This window comes from Ornithorhynchus anatinus, chromosome 1, assembly GCF_004115215.2.
Source record: "Ornithorhynchus anatinus isolate Pmale09 chromosome 1, mOrnAna1.pri.v4, whole genome shotgun sequence".
In the NCBI taxonomy this organism is placed as follows: Eukaryota; Metazoa; Chordata; class Mammalia; order Monotremata; family Ornithorhynchidae; genus Ornithorhynchus; species Ornithorhynchus anatinus.
Genome location: NC_041728.1, coordinates 90,594,217 through 90,620,725, shown reverse-complemented (window position 1 = coordinate 90,620,725; position 26,509 = coordinate 90,594,217). Strand labels below are relative to the sequence as shown.

At 39.3% G+C, this 26,509-nt stretch overlaps 1 protein-coding gene across 2 annotated transcripts in view; it reads left to right on the top strand.

Moving 5' to 3' along the window:
• NBAS (NBAS subunit of NRZ tethering complex) overlaps positions 1-26,509 on the top strand; it is a 286,332-nt gene that overhangs the window by 64,065 nt on the left and 195,758 nt on the right. For both annotated transcript variants that reach the window (XM_029058646.2, XM_029058643.2), the window contains exons 13-21: positions 4,487-4,550; positions 6,915-7,108; positions 9,579-9,836; positions 10,472-10,597; positions 13,144-13,295; positions 14,001-14,138; positions 15,366-15,444; positions 18,464-18,568; positions 18,951-19,087. In XM_029058646.2, coding sequence (XP_028914479.1) covers positions 4,487-4,550; positions 6,915-7,108; positions 9,579-9,836; positions 10,472-10,597; positions 13,144-13,295; positions 14,001-14,138; positions 15,366-15,444; positions 18,464-18,568; positions 18,951-19,087 — 1,253 coding nt within the window. The remainder of the gene's footprint in view (positions 1-4,486; positions 4,551-6,914; positions 7,109-9,578; positions 9,837-10,471; positions 10,598-13,143; positions 13,296-14,000; positions 14,139-15,365; positions 15,445-18,463; positions 18,569-18,950; positions 19,088-26,509) is intronic.

Here is a 26,509-nt window from a genome sequence, read left to right as displayed (position 1 = left end):
CTGATTTGTGGAAATGGGTGAATGCACCAGAACTACACGACTTCCATCCACTTGTTGTCAAGTTTTCCTTTTTCTTTCCCTAATCGAACAAGCCCATAAGATGAAACTCCTCAGGGAGTCCTCAGTTTATTAAGGCAGTTGAATTTTGGGCATCCCGAAACTGATAAAGTTAGTGACTTGGTTGCAGTTCAGGGTCAAGCATTATACATGGCTGTTATCGAAAATATCCGCTATCAGTAAACCTGGGGTGGCTGAGTTGTAGCTCTCGAGCCAAACGACTGCTCTTCTCCACCTGTTCTGCAACTTTTTTTTTAAAAATGATATTTGTTAAGCACTCGTTATTTTCCAGGCACTGTACTAAAGCACTGGGATAGGTACAAGCTAAACAGGCTGAACCCAGTCCCTGACCCACATTGGGCTCACAGTCTTAATCCTCATTTTCCTGATGAGGGAACTGAGGCAGGGAGCCTTGCACAAGGTCACACAGCTGACAAGTGGCTGACTTGGGCTTAGAACCAAGGTCCTTCTTACTCCTAGGCCTGTGCTCTGTCTACTAGGTCACACTGCTTCTCAGTATGCACAATTCTCCTCATTGCACACATGAGAAAACTGAAGCCTGGTGGGGTAAGGAGGAGGCATCTGTGGTGGTGGAGGGGGCTGGGAGGGGTACATCCACAAGGTTGAGACAAGCTAAGAAATGGAGGCTTTAATATTTATTATTTTGCTGTGTTGGGCACGTGAGCCCATGCTGGAGAACAGGTTAATGTCCAGCCCCCAACCCCGTCCTCCAGCCCCAACTGCCAGTCACCATCACCGCCATCACCATCTTCTCCATACCTCCCCCACTCCTGTTCCTCACTTTAGGAATGCCTGATCTCTGCCACCCTTCATCTCCTTCTCTCCTCCCACCTTAACAACGCCCGCTCGCCGTTCCAGTTAAATGCATTTCTGGTCTGTCTGAGGCTCTCGGCCGCAGTGTGTTTTTGTTTCACAGCTCTTTAGTTCCTGAGACTTTGCCATCCCTGGTGTAGAATGTAGCTGTAGAACAAAACATGCCTCCACCTATTCTGTTTCTGAGCTTCAGATAAAGGTGGTAAATGAACCAACCTTGACCAAGTATTTAAGTGGCTTATATAGTAGGTCACCTGTTTTAATGGATGCGCCAAGTGGCAAAAACTTCAAAAATGTGTTTTTTGCTCCTTTTTTCCTTTCTTCTTAAATTGCAGTATTTTCATTTTTCTATCTGCAAGTGTATTCATCATGAAATACCTATTAAAATGACTTGTTTCGGCTTCTGGGCATCTTAGTTTTTGTAATGTGTAGTGTTTAAAAGCCTAATGAGTCTAATAAAGGAAGTCTCTTCTGATTAAAAGAATACGACATTTGTCTATTGCCAGAATATATTTTAAATTACGGTTATTCTAGTTGGCTTTCAAGGACTGCTTAGTTACATAGTCAGTTACCATGGTACAAATAGGGAAAGAGAAAGACAGGACAGTGATAGAAGAAATAAAGGGACAAATGGAGCCAAAGTCTGAGGTAATGAGCAAGGGCAAACAGAAAAAAACCCTGATTTTTACTAAAGCCCTCAGGTTTTGTTGTGGGTATGTATGGAGTATAATTTCTGTAAGGAGTTATTTTACTTTTTCAAACAAGTTCCTACTTCTGTTGTCAATTCCAGCTCTTGTGTAACTTCCATAACGTCATAAATTGTGATTTAGTACTTTGTCTGCACAATCTAATAATTGAATCCCACAAAAGCAGTTGTAGAAGTGCCTATTCTACTTGCTATCCCTAGTTTGAATTGATTTAATTTCTCAGTTTTTTGTGTATGAAAATCCATCTGCTCTAGCAATCTGTTCATTATTATATTTTGTTCATGATTTAAGGCAATGAGATTCACATAAATTCTCATTTATAAAATTTTCCCATTCAGTTGTTTGTTGTGTCTGTGATTCATTTCCTTCTCTAATAAATGTAGTTTATTAAGCTTGTAATAGCTGATTCCTTGAAAATGATTTTAAGCATTTTACTTTATTCAACCAAATGAATCCTAAAACAGAATTATTTTATGCCACATCAAATTGAGTTTTCCTTCCCAGATTTTAATTTTAATATGTTACTAGAATCACAGTTACAAGTTTCTTTTACATTAACATCCTCTGCCTCCTCCCCTGGCAAAGAAAGAAAAAAGGCAATTTAGCAATTTTAGTGGCTGGCAGGTTTGGACAGGGTATCCGTGTTAGGATCTGGAACCCCGTTACATTCCTAACAGTAATAATAGTACTATCAATCACTGGTGTTTATTGAGCATTTACTGGGGGCAGAATACTGCACTAAGCATTTTTTATGATACTTAAGTGCTCACTGTGTCAAGTCCTTTTCTAAACATTGAGGTAGATCCAAATTAATCAGCTTAAATACAGTACCAGTTTCACATGGGGCACACAGTCTAAGTAGAAGAGTACTAAATCTCCTTTTTGCAACTGAGGAAAGTGAGGCACAGAGAAGTTAAGTGACCTAGACAAATCACACTTGGGAGAGTACGGTACAACAGAGTTGATAGACACGGCCCTTGCCCATAAATAGCTTACAGTCTAGAGGGCGGAGACAGACATTAATTAATATAAATAAGTTACGGACAAGTAGATAAATACTGATGCTAATGCTAACCTTCTCATCCTAATGCTAACCTTCTTTGTACCTCGATCTCTCCGTCAATCTCTCGACCACATCCTACCTCTGGCCTGGAACGCCCTCCCTCCTGTTAATAATAATAATAATAATAATAATGGTATTTGCTATGTGCCAAGCACTGTTGTAAACTCTGGTATAGATACAAGGTTATCAGGTTGTCCCACATGGAGCTCACAGTCTTAATCCCCATTTTGCAGATGAGGGAACTGAGGCACAGAAATGTTAAGTCATTTGCCCAGAGTCACACAGTTGACAGGTGGCGGAGCTGAGATTAGAACCCATGCCCTCTGACTCCCAAGTCCATGCTCTTTCTACTGAGCCATGCTGCTTCTCGTTAACAGATAGACAATTGCTCTCCCCCACTTCAAAGCGTTATTGAAGACACATCTCCTCTAATAAGTCTTCCCTGACTAATCCCTCCTGTCCTCTTCTCCCACTCACTTCTGCATCGCTCTGACTTGCCCTTTTCATCCATCTTCTGTCTCATCTCCACAGCACATATCTATATATCTGTAATCTATTTATTTATGTACACTAATGTCCCTCTTCCCCTCCAGACTGTGAGCTAGTTGTGGGCAGGGAATGTGTCTGTTTGTTGTTGTCCTGTACTCTCCCAAGCACTTAGTACAGTGCTTTGCACACAGTAAGTGCTCAATAAATACGACTGAATGAATGAATGAATACTGAGTGGCTAATTGCAGGGTGAATACCAAGTGCCCTAAGGGTACAGATCCAAGTGCCTAGTTGATGTAGAAGGGAAAGGGAGTTTTGGGAAAAGGCGGCTTAATTGGGAAAGCCTTTTGGAGGCGATGTTACATTAATAAGGCTTAGAAGGCGGGGAGAGAGATCATCTGGCATATATAGATGGGGAGGGACTTCCAGTTTATTCATTCAATAGTATTTATTGAGCGCTTACTATGTGCAGAGCACTGTACTAAGCACCTGGAATGTACAATTCGGCAACAGATAGAGACAGTCCCTGCCCTTTGACAGGCTTACAGTCTAATCGGGGGAGACAGATGGACAAAAACAAGACAACATAATCACGATAAATAGAATCGAGAGGATAGTAATAATAGTATTTATTTAGCACTTATTTTGTGCAGAGCACAATACTAAGTGCTGGGAAAGAATACACAGGTGGAAATTAATCATTGTCCCTGTCTCTCGGGGGAGGGGGGGGGGTCTTGCAATCTAAATTAAAAAGAGGAGACTGGCATTAGATACATAAGAGGCGGGGTAAAAACACACTAATTTAAGTGCTTATTTTGTGTCATGCACTGTATTAAGCAGTTGGGAGGGTGGTACCTTAAGCAAACGTAACACTGCCTGTGTTCCACCTGAGCCTCAAAGTCCAAGAGAGAGGGAGAGCAGGTATTTTTTTCCCCATTTTACAGTTGAGGTAGCAGAGGACAGAGAAATTGAGTGACTTGCCTGAAGCCCACGGCAGGTAAGTGACAAAATTGGGATTAGAACTCAGGAACTCTAACTCCAAAGCCTTTGCTCTTTCCACTAGGCCTTGCTCCTGCTTCATACTGGGAGAAAATTGATCATCATTTAATTTTCTGAAGATTCAGAATTCCTTAGAATGGATTTTGTGTCTCTTTTAAATTCAAAATATTTGGTTTCTTGTTTATACTGGGAAATCATGATTTTCCTTGAAAGCTAACCTCATTGACAGTGGATCAAATTAAAATTCAGAAATCAAAGTGTTTCCAAAAGTATACCAATAGGTGCAAAGCTTTGTTTCTAATAAATTAAAATTTTAACTTGCTTGTTTCTTTTTTAGCCAGGTTTTGATGAAATTAATCCCAATTGGAGGATCTTTACAGAAAAAAAAAAGAAAATAAAAGGTGAGCAAAAGGAAAATTATGTACAACCACATTACTGACAGTGGCTAAAAGTACAGAAGGTTTTGATTAAAGCTACATGCCTCGGGAAAGTGTCGGAATTTATATATCTTTGAATTTACAGTTCACTCCAGTCCAGAGGAATCCAGATTTGTGGCTGTTTCAGATTTTAGTAGGAATATGTAATTCATCTTTGCAACTCATGATGGTTTCGAATGATTAACTATTATTCTCAAGAGTAAGGGTGGTTCCTCCTTTTTTATTGTTTCGGTTTAGCGGTCTGCAGAAACCGGGTTGTGTTCCCAACATACGTGTATGTTTGTGTGTACATGCATGCATAGATGTACACACATATACTTAGAGATACACACACACACACACGCAAAACACACCCAAAGGTGGAGAAAACACTGATCTGGGAAATTAGAAACCCAGCACTTAACCCAGTTCTGCCTTTTGGGGCTGTGCCCTCATCAGTGGGGAAGCTTTTTGACCATAGACTCCTCCCCCATACACGCCCCCTCACCTCTTTGGTTTTCCATAAGATGGATAGGCCAAGTAGGGAGCCAGCGTGGTTACTATGGAGTGCAGCAACTACAGAAGAAGTGGCGTGGCTTAGTGGAAAGAGCCCAGACTTGGGAATCAGAGATCGTGGGTTCTAATCCCTTCTCTGCCACTTGTCAGCTGTGTGTCGTTGGGAAAGTCACTTAACTTCTCGGTGCCTCAGAGACCTCATCTGTAAAATGAGGATGAAGACAGTGAGCCCCACGTGGGACAATCTAATGACCTTGTGTCTACCCCATATGTGCTTGGCACATAGTAAACGCTTAACAAATACCCCCCTCGAAAAAACAAACCCAAAAAACTATCCGACTGTTAGGTCATGGCACTGGCGCAAGGCCTTGGAACAATGCTAATAATTCCTGCGTGTAAAAACCATTTATATATATTTGAATAATGTACATGACCGCCTGCTTACTCATCACACTGAGTGCCCCAGCAGGGCCGTGATGGGGAGGGAAGAGAGCGAGTGAGGACCAACTGCTTCATCTGCTTAACTGCTTAAACTGCTTAATCCACTAGCACTAAAACAAAGTTTAGTTTTAGTCCGTCTAGGACTCAGGCTCATCTATTTTTCTTGATTGGAGACTCCCTTGTGTATAGACACACATAACCCCGTCTAAGTCACCCAGTTAACAGAAAACTCTCCAGTCATTCAGAAGGTGGAGAGTTTCTAGAAGTGAAATAGCCTTAGCACTTTGCTTTTATGTTTATTAAAGGTGTCCTTTCCAGGTTGAAAAGAACACTGCTGACCATGAAATTTTACCGGCGTTCAGGTAGAGCCAGTGAGTCACTAAGTGACCATCAGACCTTTCCATACTCTGCGCAGGGCTGTCGTTCGTCTGTTGACGAGCTGTAGCATTGGTTCCTCACAGTGTGTGGCATCGCTTTTGTTTCTGCCTCTTCCTACTGCAGGCCTTTTGTTCTTAAGAAAGCATATCTAATTTGCACATATCCTAATTTCCATAAACCATACTGGTTTTATTCATTCAATCGTATTTATTGAGCGCTTACCATGTGCAGAGCACTGTACTAGCGCTTGGGAAGTACAATTCATCAACAGATAGAGACAATCCCTACCCAACAACGGGCTCACAGTCTAGATTTACCTCTAGGAGCTCATTAATTACAAGAAAATAACATATTACTTTCTTCTCTGTAATTCGATGAGCCTATATTTGTCACACTGCACTACGTTGAGCTTCACATACTCTGAAAATCCAATGCACAGACATATCTTTTTAATAGTTAAATATGAAGTATAAGCTTTTCTCCACAGAAATGCTTTTTTTAATCCCTTGAATTGTCTTCATCTTGATTTTATTGAGTTGTTAATATTAGAATCTTTCTGTAGCTATAAGTACTGGGTGAAGTTGTGTGCCTTAGTCAACTATGTTGCCGAGAAGGGGTACAAACCACTCATGTTTGAATTTGATAGTTCTATCACGGTTTTGTTACTTATTTCGGTATATTGCTTTGCGTCTATATAAGTGCATAAAAATGTAAGATATCAATTATAGAAAATTTAACATTGGTTATGCTTCTTTAACTTCGCCTGCTTTTCCTGGGCATCTGTGCCTTCTTTCCAAGGGCCCACATTAAGGAGAACACATACTGCTAAACTCTGTGCCCAGTGCCACAGGCAGATACACGCGCTTCATGTCGTGCCCTATCCCAGTAGGATCGTGTCATCTGAAGAACGTCTCCTAATTCCCTCATGAAGACATTCAGTATGGCAAAACTGAGCATACTTCGTCCATTTCATTTTAGAGATTAATGTCTATTGGTTTTTCTCTCTCTCTTTAGATAAAGAGTCCTTTTACCCACTTATTGATGTAAATTGGTGGTCAGATAATGCAGTGATCTTGGCTCGCTGCTCAGGTGCTCTAACTGTGTCGTCGGTGAAAACCTTGAAGAATTTACTGGGGAAGTCATGTGAATGGTTTGAAACCTCCCCACAGGTCACTGCGTCTCATGAAGGAGGATTTTTAAGTTTAGAGGTAATTTTGTCCCTTCCCGAAACAACTTGAATTATAATAGTAATCGATATGTGAAAAAGAGCGAATGCATGTTGGCTTCAGAGAACCTTTTAACTTCTTTATAGTTTTTGAAATCAGTCTTTTGAGAGAGTTTCTCAGTTACTGCCATGAGAGGAATTCTTTGAGGTCGGAAAGAGGGTGTCACAGTCTGGGGAGACAGAAAGGAAGTAAAATTAAGAAAGGGATAAAGGTAGAAAGAAATGGAGGCACAGAAACTCCAAGAAAATGAGAATATTTTAAAATAGCACAAATATTTGATAGATTTCTGTTTAGTATTTTATCATTAACCAAATTTTAAAAAGGTACATCCACCATAATATTGTTGTGAAGCCACATAGTCACAACATTGTTTTTAAGAACCATGAGACAGGTAGCTTAAATATATTTTAATGACCTCTTGTGGAGAAAAAGAATTAAGTAACATTTTTTTTTCCAATGAGAGCAATGTACTCTAGGTCCAGTAGTCACAGGAGCCCCAGTGGGCATAATAGTAGTATTTCCCAGCATTAGTGTGCCAGTTTATATTTTTCCTAAGTACTTTCACATCAGTTATTTCATTTTATCGTCACAACTTCCCTGGGAGATTAGGGAGAAGCAGGTCTGCTGCGTGACCTTAGGCAAGTCATTTCACTTCTCTGTGCCTCAGTTCCCTCATCTGTAGAGTGGCAGTTGTGACTGTGAGCCCCACATGGGACAGGGACTGTGTCCAACCCGAGTTTAGTACAGTGCCTGGCAAATAGTAAGCGCTGAGCAAATACCACATTTAATTGTCCCCATTTTATAGGTAAGGAAACTGAAGCACGAAGTCACCTACCAGGCCAGTGGCAGACCTGGGATTAGAATTTCTGTTTCCAGACTAATGATCTCTCCATTAGATGATGCTGGATCCCAGTAATAGACCCACGCATGCTGCTGGTGTACATCAGAGTCATTGGAGCCACTGGTGATCCTTTATAGGGTCCTTGGCTCCTTTGAAGGTTGGGATCTACCTAGTCCCTACATCTTATACATGCTTGGAGTTCAGGTGGTTCAAGTTTTGTCATCCTAAAAGAGCTCTAAGCAGTTTCATTCTTTTCTTGTGGCTTCCCTGAAAGTGCAGAGTTGTTAATCCTGTACAAAGTTTGTATCAATGCAAGAATTTTTTTTAAAAATAGATTTACAGTGGATTTGCAGCTGGTGCACTATGAAAAATGACATCTATGACTTAAAATAAGCTTAAACACTCAATTTTTTTGTATATTTAAAATGACACAAATGAGCCAGAAATTCTCATCTTGATGCTTAGTTAAATTTTCGGCTTAATGCAAGCATGCAAATACTTCTTTTCCCCAAAGTTTATGTGTGTTGGGGTGAGTCTCATAGGAGTGAAATATTCTTAAATCAATATGTGAAAAGCTACATATGCAATTCTAAAATTAAAAGTATCTATAGAAGTTAGACTGTATATATAAATATATGTATATCAATCAATGGTATTTATTGAGCACTTTTTTAATGCTATTTGTTAAAAAAACTATGTGTCAGGCATTGTACTCAGCCCTAGGACACATCCACCAATCATTCAATGGTATTTATTGAGTGCTTACTCTGTGCAGAGCACAAGATTATACAAGAGTATTGTATCTTGATTATACTAAGATAATCAGGCTGTATCTATGCCAAGCACTCTTCTAAGCGCTGGGGTGGTTACAGGGTAATTAGGTTGTTCCATGTGGGGCTCACAGTCTTAATCCCAATTATACAGATGAGCTCACTGAGGCAAAAGAAGTGAAGTGACTTTCCCAATGTCACACAGCTGACAAGTGGCAAAGCCAGGATTAGAACCCACAACCTCTGACTCCCAAACCTGTGCTCTTTCCACTAAGCCTCACTGCAGTGACTTTACCAAGGTCACTCAGCAGAGACCTGGAAGAGCTGGAATCAGGGACCCAGCCCCTCTGGCTCCCAGGCCTGTGCTGTTTCCAGGAGGTCATGTGGCTTCGTATTATTAAACGAGCATTTTGCTTTGAAGCCAGTGATACCCCTACTCGTCCACTCAACTGTATATATCTTCATTACCCTATTTATTATGTTAATGAGATGTACATCACCCTGATTCTATTTATTTGCTATGGCTTTAATGAGATGTTCTTCCTCTTGATTCTATTTATTGCCATTGTTCTTGTCTGTCTGTCTATTACTGAATTGTACATTCCAAGCGCTTAGTACAGTGCTCTGCACATAGTAAGCGCTCAATAAATACTATTGAATGAATGCTCACGGTGATGAGATGAGAACCATGGATTATCTTATTCATCAAGATGTTGTAAAAGTGAATTAAATAGAATTCAAACAAAATGACTCTTTTGAAACTGTTCTTGCTATGTTCTTAACTTTGTGAAGTAGAGCAAAATCATCAATTTTCACCATCGTATCTGCTATTTTAATATAGTGTGAGATAAAACTGGCTCAAAAAAGATTGCGATTAGAGAACAGACCTGGGGAGGATGATGAAGGAGAAGATGAATCTGATTCTGATGAAGAAACTTCGGCTAAGGCCAGGTACTTTGGTTACATAAAGCAAGGCCTGTACTTTGTGACGGAAATGGAGCGATTTGCTCCTCCTCGAAAACGTCCCCGCACCATTACTAAAAACTACCGCCTTGTGAGTCTCAGATCCACAACTCCAGAGGAACTTTACCAGAGAAAGGTGAGCGACTCTTTTGACAGCATAAAAACAGAATTTGAAAAGAGGGAGAGAGGGAGGCTTTCTTTAATCTGGAAGAAAATTATCCCTTGCACTTCTAGGATTTTTTCAATGTCATCATTGTACTGTAACAAGAAGTTTATAAATGCATCGAGTATTGACATAAGCAGGAGGAAGGGCAAGGAATATTCTTTTGGAAATGGGTTACTCTTCAATGGTAAAAGAGGATAGCCGGAGAAGAACTAATCTAAGAGAGATTAATCCTTTTGCATAGCAGTTTTTATGCTTCACCTTATGCAATCTTCTGCTGCATTTTGGGGGCTTCTTTAATGCTTGCTTGAAGGAACATTGTTTGGGTTTGGGGAAGGTAGAGAAGAGGGGCAATAAAAAGTCTGTATATTTTGCTTTTTGTTGGTGGTGAAAGAGGCTAAAGATTTTGGGCAAAATAGGTTCTCTCATTATTTATGGATTCAGTGGCTCAAGCTTAAATCTGAATTTCCTGGAAGTGTTGAGAGTTGGTAAAATAAAATTTAGGAGGACATTTTTCTGACCGAACTTGTGAGAATGTTTTTGCTTCGGAGTGACCCACTGGATCATATATTGATGAAGTGTACTTTTTTCTGATTTTCTTGTCCAAGATTGATAATGAAGAATATAGTGAGGCATTGTCTTTGGCTCATACCTATGGCCTTGATACTGATCTTGTCTATCAACGGCAGTGGAGGAAATCAACAGTTAACATTGCTTCTATTCAGGATTATTTGGTATGTTTGAAATTTATTTTTTTTGCATGTCTAAACTCAACATTCTGACTGTATTGTACATTACTACACTTTACATAGCAAAGGCAAGTTCCGCTAGACTGGAAAAGCTGTTCTTGTTTCGCTCTTTAGCTTATTGGAAGAATACAATTCATTAGAAAAGGTTCTCAAAGTATATCTAATTTTTATTTCATGACAAAATCTGATACATAAATAATACTTAAAAAAGAAATGTTTTCAATTCATGTAATGCAAAGGAGTTTAAGAAAATAAAGTAATATAAATGCCCCAGTTGGAATTATTCTTGCATCAGTGATTTTTCAGAAAGTTGCTATTTGTTCTTTGACATTAAGTCTTTAAAACAGAAAGGTAAAATATTTCTGCACCTCAAGAATAACTTCATTTCTTTAACATTTTACTACACTTAATTCTCATATAAAGTGGAGTTATGTTCTTGCAAAGCTTCGTATTAAGGACAACTCACCTGGAAATTCTCCCCTCCTCCATTGCTGTCTGTGTATGACCATTTCTTCTGATGCTGGAGCATCCTGAATATGAATAAGCTTGGGTTGCCAGATGAACATTCATTTCCTAATTCCCTAGGAATAATGTTGCCAAAGCTCGTAGTGAAAACAAGCATTGAGGAAAAAACTTTGTGTACTCCCAAGTTGTGCATGCATATTTTATTTCTAACTAAAGATTAAATATATTGCTTATTGCTTCAATGGACTGGATGGGTAACCTAATCTTAACACATTGCCTAATAGTTTTGAACTCAATTCAGATATTAAATGTGCTTTGGAGAGAAATTGTCTATAGTCAGTTCTGCTATAACGTGTTTCATTACACTTTTTGGATATTTTGTGATGGGAGAATTAGGGAATGTTCTTCTCACTAACTGCCTCAGTGTGTTCTGGTAAAAGAAGATACACATTTTCTCAAATAGATTTAGCGGGTACAGGTCGATGGTGTTACTTAAGATGGCCTGCTGCTGTTCTTCCCAGTCTCTTCCTCAGACTGTACCAGATAGTTCTTTCTCTCTTTGAGGTTTCAGAACATCATAGTATTTAGTACAATAAAATAACAGACAGCAAGGGTGTAGAGCATTCTGATAGTGATGGACACAACAGGACTTTGTGTCCAAAAAAAAGCATTTGTCAGGGTTGTATCTTTGAACAAGGAATGTTCTGCCAACTCTGTTTTATTGTACACTTCCAAATGCTTAGTGCAGTGCTCCCCACATAGTAAGTGCTCAATAAATACCATTGATGATTGACTGATCGATCTAGTATGGGTTATGGGTTCTAATGCCGGCTCTGCCATTCGTCTGCTGTGTGACCTTGAGCAAGTCACTTCACTTCTCTAGGCCTCAGTTATCTCATCTGTAACATGGGGATTGAGACCATGAGCCCCTTGTGGGACAGGGACAGTGTCCAACCCGATTTGCTTGCATCCACCCCAGTGTGTAGTACAGTGTCTGGCACATAGTAAGCACTTAACAGATACCACAATTATTATTATTAGTAGTAGTAGTGACATTTATTGAGGGCTTATTTTGTGCTAATCTCTGAATACAAAATAAGGCAGTTCACACATGGTCCCTGTCCCGGAAGGGGCTCACACTCTCAGTGAGGGGACAACAGACATGAAAAGAAGAAAAATGCACTATGAAACAGCATAGACGATAAGAGTACTTAAAAACACTGGTATCAAAAGCCAGGGTACTGGGATGATTTAAGAGCAGATAAGATGGGGTAGTCCTAATGATCTTCCCTGAACCGGGCACAGTGCTTATTTCTAAATGTCACAGCCCCCAACCTGGCCTCCCCGCCCCAGTGTTCTAAGATTACTAAACTTGCTCCAAGTTTGCAGTTTCTGCAGTTCCTGGGCTCGGACTCCTATTGGGGGAGGTTTGTGTTCCCGTGATGAGGGAGAGGAGGGAGACTATTTGGAGCTCAAGGAGTCCCTTACTGAGACTGCAGCAGCTGGTGAAATGGCAGCTCCATCAACCTCCAAAGTCATTAATTCCCACTGATGAATGGCTACCATAACATGTTTTCTCATAACCCGAGCTTCTTCAAAGAACTCATTTACCTCATTATAGCTGAAAGGATTATACTAATAAAAAAGCTCCAAATTTATATTTCTGGTGATGGATCATTAGACAGAAAAGTGGTTTTGAATAATTACATGGTCTCTGCTATTTCTTTTTAATGTTATTTCTGGTCAGTATGTATTTTTTTTTTTTTTTTACTTTATAAGTTTCACGTTTCAGGTTTACGCAAGATAATGGTATTTCTTGAGCCCTTACTGTATGCAGAGCACTGAACTAAGCACTTCGGAGGGTACAGTATGTCAGAGTTGTCAGACGTGTTCTCCGTCCACAAGGAATTTACAGCTAGCGGAGATTATAGTCATTAAAGTATTACTGAAATATCGAAAGCAATTTAGTCTGCTTCAGAGAAGGCAGTTGTCAGGTTTTAGATCATTAGCTGCCTTGTCACAAGAAGCTTATGGTACCTGATTTATATTTATTTTGTGGTGTGCAGAGTAAAATAAAGAAGCGGTCTTGGGTTCTTCATGAATGTTTGGAAAGAGTCCCGGAGAATGTGGATGCTGCTAAAGAGTTGCTACAGTTTGGTTTAAAAGGCACAGACCTGGAAGCTCTTATAGCAATAGGGAAAGGAGAAGATGGTGGCAGGTAGGTCAAGTCAAATGAAGCTTTTCAGCTGCGTTTCAGCGCTGCTTCAGAGAGAAAAATCATATTTTGGCTTTCAGACTTGGTTCTTAAGGTGATATTTTTCAGAGTTCATCCTCCAACAAACTATTCCACATCATCCTTGAAAATTGCTCCATGTTTTACAGTCCTTTGTTATCCCTCCTTCAAAGAATAACTCAAATGAATGTTTTATAAATACTCTTGGATTATGGTTGAACATCTACAGTATACCAAATCATTTTTTTAAAAAAAAGACCTATGTGACTCAAGGTGGAAGTTACATTTCTGGTCCTGAAAACTAAATTGTCACCAGTGCTGTGAGGACTTTTTGCAAATTATTGAAAATACACCATTGGCGTCACTACTATCATATCTAATGTTAATTGTTTAAAATTCCATGTCACCTTCTTGAAAAATTGCAGTATTACTTGTTTAGATAAATTTGGCCTTTTATGGTTGATTATTTTCTCCTACTGTGATGATGCATTGGCTCTGTGAAGATTCCAGAAATACCTAACAGCAGATCAATATAAAGAAAGCAAACTATTCAAATCAATCCATTGTGGTTGTTCTTATGAAATCAGTATTAGCAATGAAATAAAGACAGAAAAGTGTACAACCTGGTTTTGATTAAATGAAGTGATTTAAACCTATTATAGCCAAAAGTAATATTTTTCTTTCACGCAGATTTATATTACCTGGAGAGATAGACATTGATAATGTCCCCTATGAGGAACTTTCATCTCCCGAAGAGGAAGCACAGAATACAAAGGAAAAAGAAGCCAAAAAGCAAATGGAACTGCTTAAATTAGTAACCTTTTCAAAGTAAATAAAGTGTCCTTTTGGATAATCATGTATATACATTTTTCTAGGCATTATTTTACAAACGTAAATGCATTTCATAACCATTGTTTGAATGCAGTTTTCCAGAATAAGTTGCATTCAGATGTAAGCGGGGTTGTTCTTTTAATAATGTTGGTATTTTGTTCTGCCTAATAGAGATTTGTTGACTAGCGTTTTCTTTTATGAGGGTTAATAAAGTATTGCTGACCTTATTTTTTTCTCTTTATAAAATGCTTTCTAAAAGCCCTCCTTTGTTACTGTAATTGCATAAGTTAGATAATCATGCCATTGTCAGGAACAGTTGTATAAAGCCAACCATAAAAGCAGAGTTTTGTCACCAAACAAGCGTTATGTGGTGCATCTTTTCATCGCTTTATGAGAGGGGAATAGTAGAGCCGAAGAAAGTGGATTGGTATAGCTTTCATTTGAGAAGCAGCATCGCCTAGTGGAAAGTGGATCTGGGTCCTAATCCTGGCTTCTCCACTTATCTTCTGTGTGACCATGGGCAAGTCACTTAACCTCTCTGTGCCTTAGTTTCCTCATCTGTAAAATGGTGACTCAGTACCTGTTTCATATCCTAGATAGACTGTGAGCCCCATGGGGGACCCGATTATCCTGTTTTTCCAGTGCTTAGAACAGTGCTTGACACATAGTAAGCATTTAAATGCCATCGTTATTAGTATCATTATTATTATTATTATTATTACCCCAGCATTTAGTACAGTGCTTGGTACTTAGAAATACTACTATTATTGTAGGGATTGACTGAAAGGATTAGGATTCTTTTTAAAGATGAGGATTAAAAAGAGCCCTGTTGAAGACTACAGAACCAAAAAAATTTTTAGATGGGGTAGATATGCAATTATCTATCACCAGATCCCACAATACCAGGATATCAGGGAGCTTGGTTAGGCTCAGGAACCTTATTTTTAAAATAAGCAAAATTAAGTAAGCATATGGAATTCCGTAGAAGAACTCATGAAGCAAGACAAAAATCAATAGCTTTATCATCATCAACAGAATTTATGGCACACCGGCTGTTTTCTGATTCAAGAGAGGTTTCAATAGATTCATGCGTAGAGATGCCGGGATGTTTGATTTTGAGACCACTGTTCCATCACGTTTCCTCAAGGATCCTTTTGTGCCACTGTCGCAAACAGAATATTGTTTCGAACCCATTTGTAATATCTGATGTTTCTTTTTTAAAAGGCTAACCTTGGAACAAAAGGAACTTTGCCGTTGCAGACTGAAATTGCTCATGTATTTAGACCGACTAGCAACATATGAGGTGAGGATTCTTTTTATAAGGACGTATAGGAATTGGTTTTAATGGGAAATTTTATTCAAATGAAGTTTTCTCATAGTTTTACCATCATTAGCAGCTAATGATGTTGCTGAAACATACTTTTGTACTTGGTTATAGTTGAAAATTTATAATCCCAAAGGTAGTCTGAAATGCTGGGAATTGAGAGAGATGGTGGTTTGATGTTAATGGCCAACACCATAAATAATTTGCTTCAGGGGGAGAAAGGAGGTCTTTTGGTTAAATTGGGATGCTAGGGAAGTTTGCAATCTCAATTATTATAATTTATTTGTTAACCTCTCTGCCCATCGTCATCATTAACTCAGCATTCAGTACTGTGTGACTTAGTCACCTCTTGTGTGTTTGAGTATGGTTTAATTTCATTGGAACTTTAATGTTTTTTTTAATTTAATTGATTCTGTATTTAAGACCACCCCATCAAAATTTGGTTTCCTTTGGAAAAGTACTGCTATTATAGCAAAGCTCACATACTCGTTCACACACGTACTCTTTCTCCTTAGGAAATAAGTACACATTGACTTGAACATTTTATCTTTCAAACACCCACTCTCCACTCTCCCCCATTCTTCCTGTCAAATTAGCATTCATTCATTCATTCATTCATTCAATCATATTTATTGAGCACTTTCTGTGTGCAGAGCACGGTACTAAGCACTTGGGAACTCCAATTCAGCAAGAAATAGAGACAATCCTTCCCCACAATGGGCTCACAGTCTAGAAGGGGCGAGGCAGGCATCAAAACAAGTAAACGCATCATTAGAAATAAATAGAATTATAGATTATATGTGCATCATTAATAAAAATAAATAGAATTATAATTATGTACATATATACACAAGTACTGTAGGGCGGGGAGGGGGTTAGAGCATAGGGAGCAAGTCGGGGCGATGGGGGAGCAGAGGAAAAGGGGGCTCAGTCTGGGAAGGCCTCCTGGAAGAGGTGAGCTCTCAGAAGGGCTTTGAAGGGGGGAAGTCTCCTAGTTTGGTGGATGTGAGGAGGGAGGGCATTACAGGCCAGAGTTAGGATGTGGGCCAGGGGTTGATGGCTGGACAGGAGAGAAGGAGGTACAGGGAGGAGGTTAGTACCAGAGGAGTGGAGTGTGCGGGCTGGGCTGTGGAAGGAGAGAAGGGAGGTAAGACGGGGCAAGGTGATGGAGAGCTTTGAAGCCAAGAGTGAGGAGTTGGCCTGTTTTTCTCTCTCATAAATTATTTTTCTTCCTCCTCTTTTGTGATATTTTTGAATGTTTACTATGTGTCAAACATGGTTTCTAAGTATGCTCCCTCTCTCTGGTCTCCTGTAAACATGAGCTCTTGATCAGTTTCTGTCATTAGAGTAGCAGCAGGAGACTCATTCAAAGCCACCAAGGGGTGGAGTAAGGTTGACTGTGGGAGGCTGGTGGAAGATGTGAATAATTTGAGCCCTGGTTGCTGATTTTAAGATTTTTCTTTGTTTTCTGTTCTAAAAATAGACCCCCAAAACTATCTTTAGACAGTAGGAGCCTATTTCTGTAATAGGGGTTGTGGTTCCAGACATTCGTTTTGCTTTTATTTGTGAGTTGGAGTCTAAAAGCTACAATTATGGATGTTTGAGTAGAATTACTCTACCTTTGTATTGGTGGTATTATTTATCACTCCACCACTCAATCAATTAATTGTATTTACTGAGCACTTATTGTATGCAAAATAGTGTAAAATTGGAAGCTTGGGAGAGTATAAAATAACACAGTAGACATGTTCCTTGCCCACAACAGACTGCTCTGAGTTATAAAGAAAAATCAGTTATGGCTCATTAATTTGATTATATCTTCCTGAAAGATCATATAATTCGTAATGGTTTAGTCGAGGGCTTCTGAAGATTCAATTTTATTTCTCTTGATTTCAAAATATTTTAAAGCTGAAAAACTTACTGTGCCTTTTATGACTGCGAGGTGGATAAATATATAATATTTGTGAAGATAAAATTATCGCAGTTTTGAAATATGTAGCTCAAATAGCATTTGATCCCACTTCTAGAGATCTGAGATGACCCTTTAATATTAATTTAGCATGCAAAAGAAGTATATAAATCTTGCTCCAAACAGGAGACATGGGTAATTGTTAGTTTTAATGAAAATGAGCAATAACATTGATAATCTTATTGTCAACCTTCCTTTTGAAGAGTGGAAAGAAGTTTTACAATCCCTTATAGGATTGGTGTAATGGTATAAACCATTTTATGTTTGCAGAAATGGAAGTACAGGGAAGAACAGTTACTGGCAGTGTGGCTTAGTGGAAAAAGCAGAGGCCTGGGGGTCAGAGATCCTGGGTTCTAATCCTGGCTCTGATGCTTGCGGTGTGTCTGTGGGTTTGTCACTTAACTCTGTGCCTCAGTTTCCTCATCTACAAAATGGAGATTAAATACCTCTTCTCTCTCCTACCTAGATTGTTAACCCCATGAGGGACAGGAACTGAGGTTTGAGACTGTGAGTCCCAAGAGGGACAGGGACTGTGTCCAACCTGATTTGCTTGTATCTACCCCAGTGCCTAGTACAGTGCCTGGCACATAGTAAGCTCTTAATAAAATACCATTATTATTATAGATACCCCAGTGCTTAGTACGGTGTTTGGCAAGTGCTTAACAAATATCCCACTTATTATTACTGGCATAAAGCCTCTTGGATAATGGTTAACACTGTGCCTAAAACTAGCCTTCTGATTACAAGCTCAAGGCTTTAGACTTCAGTTTTCTCATTAGTAGATTAGTAATGTTTGATAGCACGTAAATAGAACTCAAATTTTTTTCACTATCACTCATTTGATGAGACGACTATGCTTTTATAGACATTGTGATGCTTATGTTTTTTAGAGAAAAGAATGAAGATTTAGCTCATGTTTGTTGTTGAAAAGGCTTTATTCAGGTGTACAAAGGCATTGGATTTGTTGCTTTCTCTTTTTTGGTCAGTGAATTTAAATTACTTTTTATTAAATTAATATTTCCCCATCAGGAAATCCTTGGAGTGCCTCATGCAGCCAAGCAGAGATATGATGCTGAATTTTTTAAGACTTTCAGAAATCAAAATATTATTCTCTCAGCAAGAACTTATGCACGGGTAATTTCCTCTTTTCAACATGAAATAGCTTTGCTTATTAATACTGAATCTTTGAACCATGAAGTCATTTAATTTTTAAATGTTTCTGTTGTGTCTGAATCAAAATTTTGATTTCTATTTGTTTTTGATGCTGCTTTATGTACTAAAGCTATAAAAACAAAATTAGATTACTTTATAAAATATTAATATTTTGAAGTTTCAAATTAATAAAAAAATTCCCAACAGACTAAGTTGTGTTTTATGTAAGATAAGGAAGAAATCAGAATTGTTTGGGGACAACAATATTTGATAATACATTCATAATTATTAATGAAAGCATTTATATATAATAATTTCACTTTTAACTCTCAGAGTTGAAATTGTTCATGTTTGCTATTCCTAGGAGAGTAACGTGCAAGCTCTGGAAATACTGTTTACCTACCATTGGTCAGACTTACTGCCACATCGACTTGCAATCCTTTCAAATTTTCCTGAAACGACTTCTCCACATGAATATTCCATTTTACTTCCTGAAGCATGGTGAGATTTTATGTCTCGAATATGATTTACTAAAAGGCATTTTTTTTTTCAAATGGTGTCTTTCTGCTGTCTATAAACTTCTTAGTCAAAGCCAGCTTTTCAAGGACAGAAGCCTTCCCTCCTACTTCCTAGGTAACTTGCCACAAGTCGAATACACTTCTCTGTTGCCCATGGATGATTAATAAAATTTGTTGGCTAACTTGAAATACATTAACAACCTAATACCTCTTGGAATTAGATTTATTCATCCATGGTTTCTATCTTTTAATTATGTTTACTTAGAATAGGTTATGTGCTCATGTATAACCTACGGGTGCTGACAACTATAGAAATTAAGGTGCTGTTGTTAGATGCTATATAAAAGAACAGAGAAACATAGAAGAAAAAAGTAGATGTGTGTTCATGATCTTGGAATTTGTAATATTAATCCTGCTAGTGAGGAGTGCAGTTTAATATGGGATATACATATGACAGTATTGCTCTGATTTTGTGCGTAGTTATGATTATCTCCCCATTTTAGAAGAAAAATCTCTACTGGAAACGTTTACAACAATGGAATCATATGACTGCACAAGCTGATGCTGTCCATCAACAACTTTGAACTCTGTCCACAGTTTATACATTAATTGTTATTTGGGACAATGACATAGTGCATTTAAATCTTCCTTCCCATGATAGCACAGGCATAATATCTTAAAAGAACAGTTAAATTTCAATTTGAAAGACTAACCACCTAGCGTGGCTCTTCCTTAGCATCTCCTAATATATGTGAATGAGTGAATAATGTAATTTTAACCATTTCTGGTTTGTCAAGATGGATGTGTTCTTGAGGAATCTCCTTTTGGGAAAATCATGGTATAGTAATCATGAGTCAGTGTAAATTATGAGTTAAGCAGGGAGATGTTCTATCTGTCAATAGTATTTATTGAGCATCTTTTGTTTGCAGAACACTGTACTAAGTGCTCGGGAGCTTACAATAGAGTAGACATGATTCCCACCCGCAGATTACAGATTAGTAGGGGAGACAGGCACGAAAATAAATTCAGAGAGTGGGTAATAGAGTATGCCGATAATTCTGTGAGTCAACCGTGGATGTGTAGGAATATCCAAGTGCTGAGGACGTCGGAAGTAGTGAAGTGGCAGCTGGAGTTTTTCGGTGGAGAGATGAGAAATTAGGGTAGTTTCCTGTAGGAGATGGGATTCCAGAAGGACTTTGAGATGTTCAAAACTGTTACTGTGACTGGTATTTTGGGAACCAAATTATTTTGTTATATCTGGTGCTAACAAAATGCTTTACCCCTTATCACTCATGATTATTGTAGTTTAAACTTACTATAAACTTGCATTACATGGTAGAATTCAGTAAGGCTGATGCAGAGAATGGGAAGCAAGGTAGCATCATCCCTTCACCACTGCCATTTGCAAGTAAACAACTCCCATTTCTTCTTACACTAAATAATAATGTTGGTATTTGTTAAGCGCTAACTATGTGCAGAGCACTGTTCTAAGCGCTGGGGTAGACACAGGGGAATCAGGTTGTCCCACGTGAGGCTCACAGTCTTCATCCCATTTTACAGATGAGGTAACTGAGGCACAAAGAAGTTAAGTGACTTGCCCACAGTCACACAGCTGACAAGTGGCAGAGCCGGGATTCGAACCCATGACCTCTGACTCCAAAGCCCGGGTTCTTTCCACTGAGCCACGCTGCTTCTCATCTACTTGGTCCATTTGGGAATCCTTCTCTCCTTCCCTACCCCTCCACAAATCATCAGGAAAGTCACTATGCATGTGTATGTGACTGAAAATCTTCCAGCCTTCTGCTTTCTGTCACTCCAACCCCGCTGACCTCCTGCTCCACCTCACTAACTCATAAACTTAAACACATGCATGATAACTCATTACCTGTAGTCTTTGTATAGTCTCTATTCCCACTCTTCAACCACAACCTGTTCACCTGCCTTCTCTCCCACATACACCATCTCTGATCTCCCTTCTCATACCCCACCAGAGACTTTTTACTCCTCCAACTTTGCTAAACCATTATTCACCATTTGGTCTCCCTAAGTAACCTTTCCTCTTTTGACACAAATCCACAGTCAACTCCCTTACAGACTTGACTCTCTGTACATCTTCTGTCACCAACCTGCAACCTTGGATCGCTTTCTCAGTATTCTTCCCTCTGCTCTTATGTTCGTGCCATGGTGCGGATGAATATCCTGGTTTCTGACTGATTTCATGCATCTGATACTCATCCTCACTTTTTGTAGATCAGCTCTCCCTTCCGCCTAGCAACCCTACTTCTCCTCCCTCATTGACTCCCACTCCCATTGCCCGCACCAATTTTTTCTTAACTTCTTCCTTAAACTCACAGTCTCCGTGGGTTCCCCATCTATCACCGTCTATTTCGTCAATAAAAACTGAAACAGATGTGAACCCACACCTCCCCGGTTGCATCTACCCTCCCTCGACTTCCCACCTCCTGTCAGAATCCCCATTCTTGCACCCTTTTTTACAGCACTTGCCCAGCCTCTCTTCCCTCCCTGACTGCCATCTTTAACTGCTCACTGTCCAATGACCCTTTCACCTGAGCCCGGCACCCAGTTACTTTCCACACCTTCAAAGCCTTATTGAGGGCACACCTCCTCCAAGAGGCCTTCCCTGACTAAGCCCTCATTTTCTCTTCTCCCATTTCCTTGCACTTGGATTTGCTCCTTTTATTCACCACCCCCCTTAGCCCCTCAGCACTTATATACATGTCCATGCATTTTTTTCACATTCTTTCACCCCCCTCTAGGCTTTAAACTCATTGAGGGCAGGAAACATATCTATTAACTGCGTTATGTTTTTATATGTACTCTCCCAATCACTTAGTAAAGCACTCAATAAATACAATTGATTGATTCCTCACTGGTTTCAAACGTCTACATATCCCGTATACTAAAGAAACTCTCCCTTGACCTCATTGCCCTCTCCAGTTGTTTTCCCTTCTTCTTCCTACCATTCAGTAAATCAGTGGTACTTAGGTGCTTACTGTGTGCAGAGCACTGTACTAGGCTCTTGCAAAAGCACAGTACATCAGAGTTGGTAGACACAATCCCAGCCCACAAAGAGCTTAGGGTTGTTTACGCTCATTGCTTCCACTTCACCTTTTTGACCACCTGCAGTCTGGCTTCTGCTCCCTCTACCCACTGAACCTTTCCTCTCTGAAGTCACCAGTGCCCTCCTTCTTGCCAGATCCAGTGATAATATCCTTATTATCACGAACTATCCTACTATCCCTTGATCCCTTAGCTCCCTTCAGGTATTGCCACATAAACCCCTTAAGTGAGTCTGCATCTGCTGTCTCCACTTCCTCTCCTCCAGTTCTCTCCTCGACCGCCTCCAATCTGGCTTCTGTCCCCTTTACTCCCAAAACTGCCCTCTCAAAGGTCACAAATGATCTCTAGCCAAATTCAATGGCCTCTACTCCATCCTAATCGTCCTCAACCTCTTAGCTGCCCTCAACACTTTCTACCACCCCCTTCTCCTGGGAGTATTATCTGACCTCTCTGTTGACAATATTACTGTCCTTCCCATCCCATAACCTCATAACCTTGGCATTATTCTTGACTCATTTCTGTCTTTCAACCTGCCTAACTTAAATAGTTATGAAATTCTGCTGATCCTACCTTCACAACATCTCTAGAATCTGCACCTTCTTCATCCAGCCTACTACCATGCTGATCTAGGCATGAGACTGTGAACCCCAGGGACTGCATTCAACCTGATTTTCTCGTATCCACCCCAGCGCTTAGTACAGTGCCTGGCACACAACAAATCCTTACCAAATACCACAGTTACTATTATATCACTACTCAATTATTTCAGCAGCCTCTGCACTGACCTCCCTGCTTTAAGCATTTCCCCTCTCCAGTCCATACTTTATTCTGTTGTACTCATTTTTTATTAAAGAAAAATCATTCTTCAAACGACTCCCCACTCCTCAAAAACCTCCAAAAGGTGCCCACCCACCTCTGTGTTAAACTCCTTACCACCAGCTTTGAGGCACTCAATCAGGTCTCGCCCTCCTACATATCCTTGTTCAGGCAAAATTCTTGTTTTGGGGACCAGTTTACTACCATCTTCCTTGGAGTCTCTCTCCTCCTGTTGATAGACTGTTTTACAGGCTGGTTTTCCCACCCTTAGTCTTGACCCTCTGCACAGTTACCGCACTGAAAAAAAATGATGATGTATGAAGTCCCTTTAAATTCCTCATTTAGGGAAGTTTATGTTGCAGACGTAAGCAGTTCACAGTCTAGGAAAAATTTCCTGTCCTGTGTTTGACTTTAGTTCAAGTAGGAGCTGAACGAGACTGAAATAATGGTAGGAACTTTCCCTCAGAATGGAATAGGTAAAAAATGTGTTCTACTTATAGAAAATAAAACTTTCTTCTTCCTAGTTAAAGAGTAAATAAGAATTGATAGGATAATTAGTGCATTCTAGCAGTAGGGTTGTTCAGGCAGATTCCAGGGTCAATAAGGAACTCAAAGCTCATGACTTTGGTTCAGTCTATATTTCTTAAACACCCTCCCCCCCCAAAAAAAATCTGAAATGTAGGTCCCCCTTCATTTTATTGAAAATGAAGCTACTTCTGTTTTCTCCATTTAAGAAGTGTGAGAGTTTGAAGCTTAAAAACTTTTTAAACAATCCTTGGTTTCTATATTTTGCAGAGTTAGCGTATCCTTAACACTTTCCTACTCTCCTGATCACTTAGTACAGTGCTCTGCACACAGTAAGCGGGCAGTAAATACCAATGATTGGTGCTTTGTGATTCATCCTTTCTTCTAGAGAAGCCAAACCGTGCCCATCCACGTTTCTCCAAATATGTAAATAAGCATGGTACTTTAAAGAACCTTTAAAGTGGGTTCTAATTCCACTTATCAGCTGTGAGACTTTGAGCAAGTCACTTAACTTTTCTGGGCCTCAGTAATTCACCTGTAAAATGTGGATTAAGACTGTGAGCCCCATTTGGGACAACCTGATTTCCTTGTATCGACCCCAGGGCTTAGAACAGTGCTTGGCACATAGTAAGTGTGTAACAAATACCATCATTGTTATTATTATCATTATTATTATTATGAGTTGTCCAAGTTATTTGATGCATGTGGGCACACAGAGTTTTCAGCGTCAAGTGGGATAATTTTTTGCCTCTTCAGACTGGGGGGAAAACAATCCTATGCAGAAAACCATTTCAAAATAAGTCTCTCAAGGATTAACTTTCTTTCCGGGCTCTTTGATTTCTTTATTTCCTTGCTCAGTTTATTTTTAAGGATTAAATCAGTGAATTACTATGACATGGAAACTAAAATTGAGAACTGAAGTCAAATGAATTCTGTTTGCAATCCAGAAGGGGTGGTTTAATTGCATGAGAGCACTTTCAAAACAGGTTTTATTACTTTTTTATTCATGTGTGAGAAAGAAATGGACTTGCATTGAGGTGTGCTTCATAGATGCCCAGATCACGGTAGAGCTAGGGAAAAGTTCTCATTTTCAAATTAGAATCCACTTTACATTCCATTCTCTAGCAGGCATTATTAAAATAGCATCTCTCAAAGGTGTAAGTAATAGGAATCTACCACCTTTGAGATTGCAGGAGTAAATCAGTTTATCATAAACAAAGTCTTACTCATGTGACATTCAACAGGAAGCACATCATTAATTTGGAGGTGGGGTAGACATGGGACATTTTATCTTTGACAGTGTCATTCTAATTCATTGACTACATCTAATGTTTATGGTGCATTGTGAAATAACAAGTATACGTTTCTCATCAGAGGTGCCTCATCTGTTTTTATGAGCTGCATGCCTCCTCAATTGACACTTTTAGAAAAAAGTATACACATTTTATGAAATTTTATATAACTGGCTATCGTAATAGAAATGTCCCAAAGTAACATTTGTGACAGTCTCATAGCAACCCGAATAATATGTGGGAATTGAAACAGTAGGAAATGGCGGGGGGTGGGGGGAATTCTCATTTTGCCTATAGTTTCTGGTTTTCGGTAATTGCCTGTTAAATTCACTCTTTTATTATGAATTTTGGTCAGTTTGATGAAAAGACAGTCTAGACACAAAGATTTTTTAACAGTTTCATCCCATTTTTTGTTGTTAAAACCAAGGAGTAAGATGATTACTTGCAGGGAGGTTTAATCAATCAATGGTATTTTTTGAGATCTTACTAGGTGCAGAGCACTGTCCTAAGCCCTTGGGAACAGACAGTACAGTAGAGTTGGTAGACACGTTCCCTGCCCACAATGAGTGTATATTGTCGAGGGTGTTTAAGGTACAATGGTAAGTAAGATTAATCGATTCAGTCAGTCACATTGAGCACTTTTTGCAGAGCACTGAACTAATCACTTGAAAGAGTACAATAGAGCCAAACTGGTAGACTGTTGGTAGGCCACTTTCACTTCCATCAGGACTACTACTGCATTTTCATAGGCAAATTTTATTGCTCAATAGGACAAAAGATAAAAAAATCCCTCCCTTACACAGATGGAAGGAAATGCTTTACTGCATAAACTAAGAGGAAGTTTTTCTGACAGGTGCCAGGTTTTTCATAATATCTGTGGCTGTTCTAAGAATCATTCCCCCGGTCAGTGATTTGTTTCAAATAATTCTTTCTTCCAGTACCACTGTAATTTGACAAATTCCTAAAGCCAAAAATAAATGAATCCAACTGAACCTTTATCTTCTCTGAAGTAGTAAGGTTCCAAGACGTTCATATAATCAGACAAAGGCATATTTACCCAATCAGTATATTTAAAACTCTTTGTTAAGGACTCATAACTTTGGCCATGTTAGTTATAAATTCATTCATGAGAAAAAATGCCTTACCTAGAACAGTGTTGGAAAGAAATACGAAAGAAAACTTTGGAAACTCTCAAATTTTCTCTAAACCATCATTTCTCTACTTAGCTCCTAGCTAGAGTACAAACTATATTATCCAGTCCCGTACAGTTGGGCAAGTTGGTACTCACTGGGGTAGGTCGCCCCATTCGTGAACTCTCTTGGTTTCAACAGTTGATTATTTCTTCCATAAGTAGGTGGTCTTCAGTCTGCTGTCTGTTGGTTCTTCACTAATTTTGCTGAGACTTTGAGCGGGGCACTAATCAATGGCCCCATAATAGCAAAGTGGTCGAGTGAGGGACATTCATTACCATCTCCTCATCCACCCCTAATTTATTCAGTCGTATTTATTGAGCTCTTAATGTGTAAACTCTCCAGTCTTATTTTAAGAGGTTATCTCCATGTGTATTCCCCTTACAGAGGGTAGAATTGTCCCCCGCATAATATTTGTTAGTTTGGGAAGGACTCCTCAGCCAAATGGCTGCAACAAGTTGAAAATCAGGGAACAACTGCTGATATCAGTCAATCAGTGGT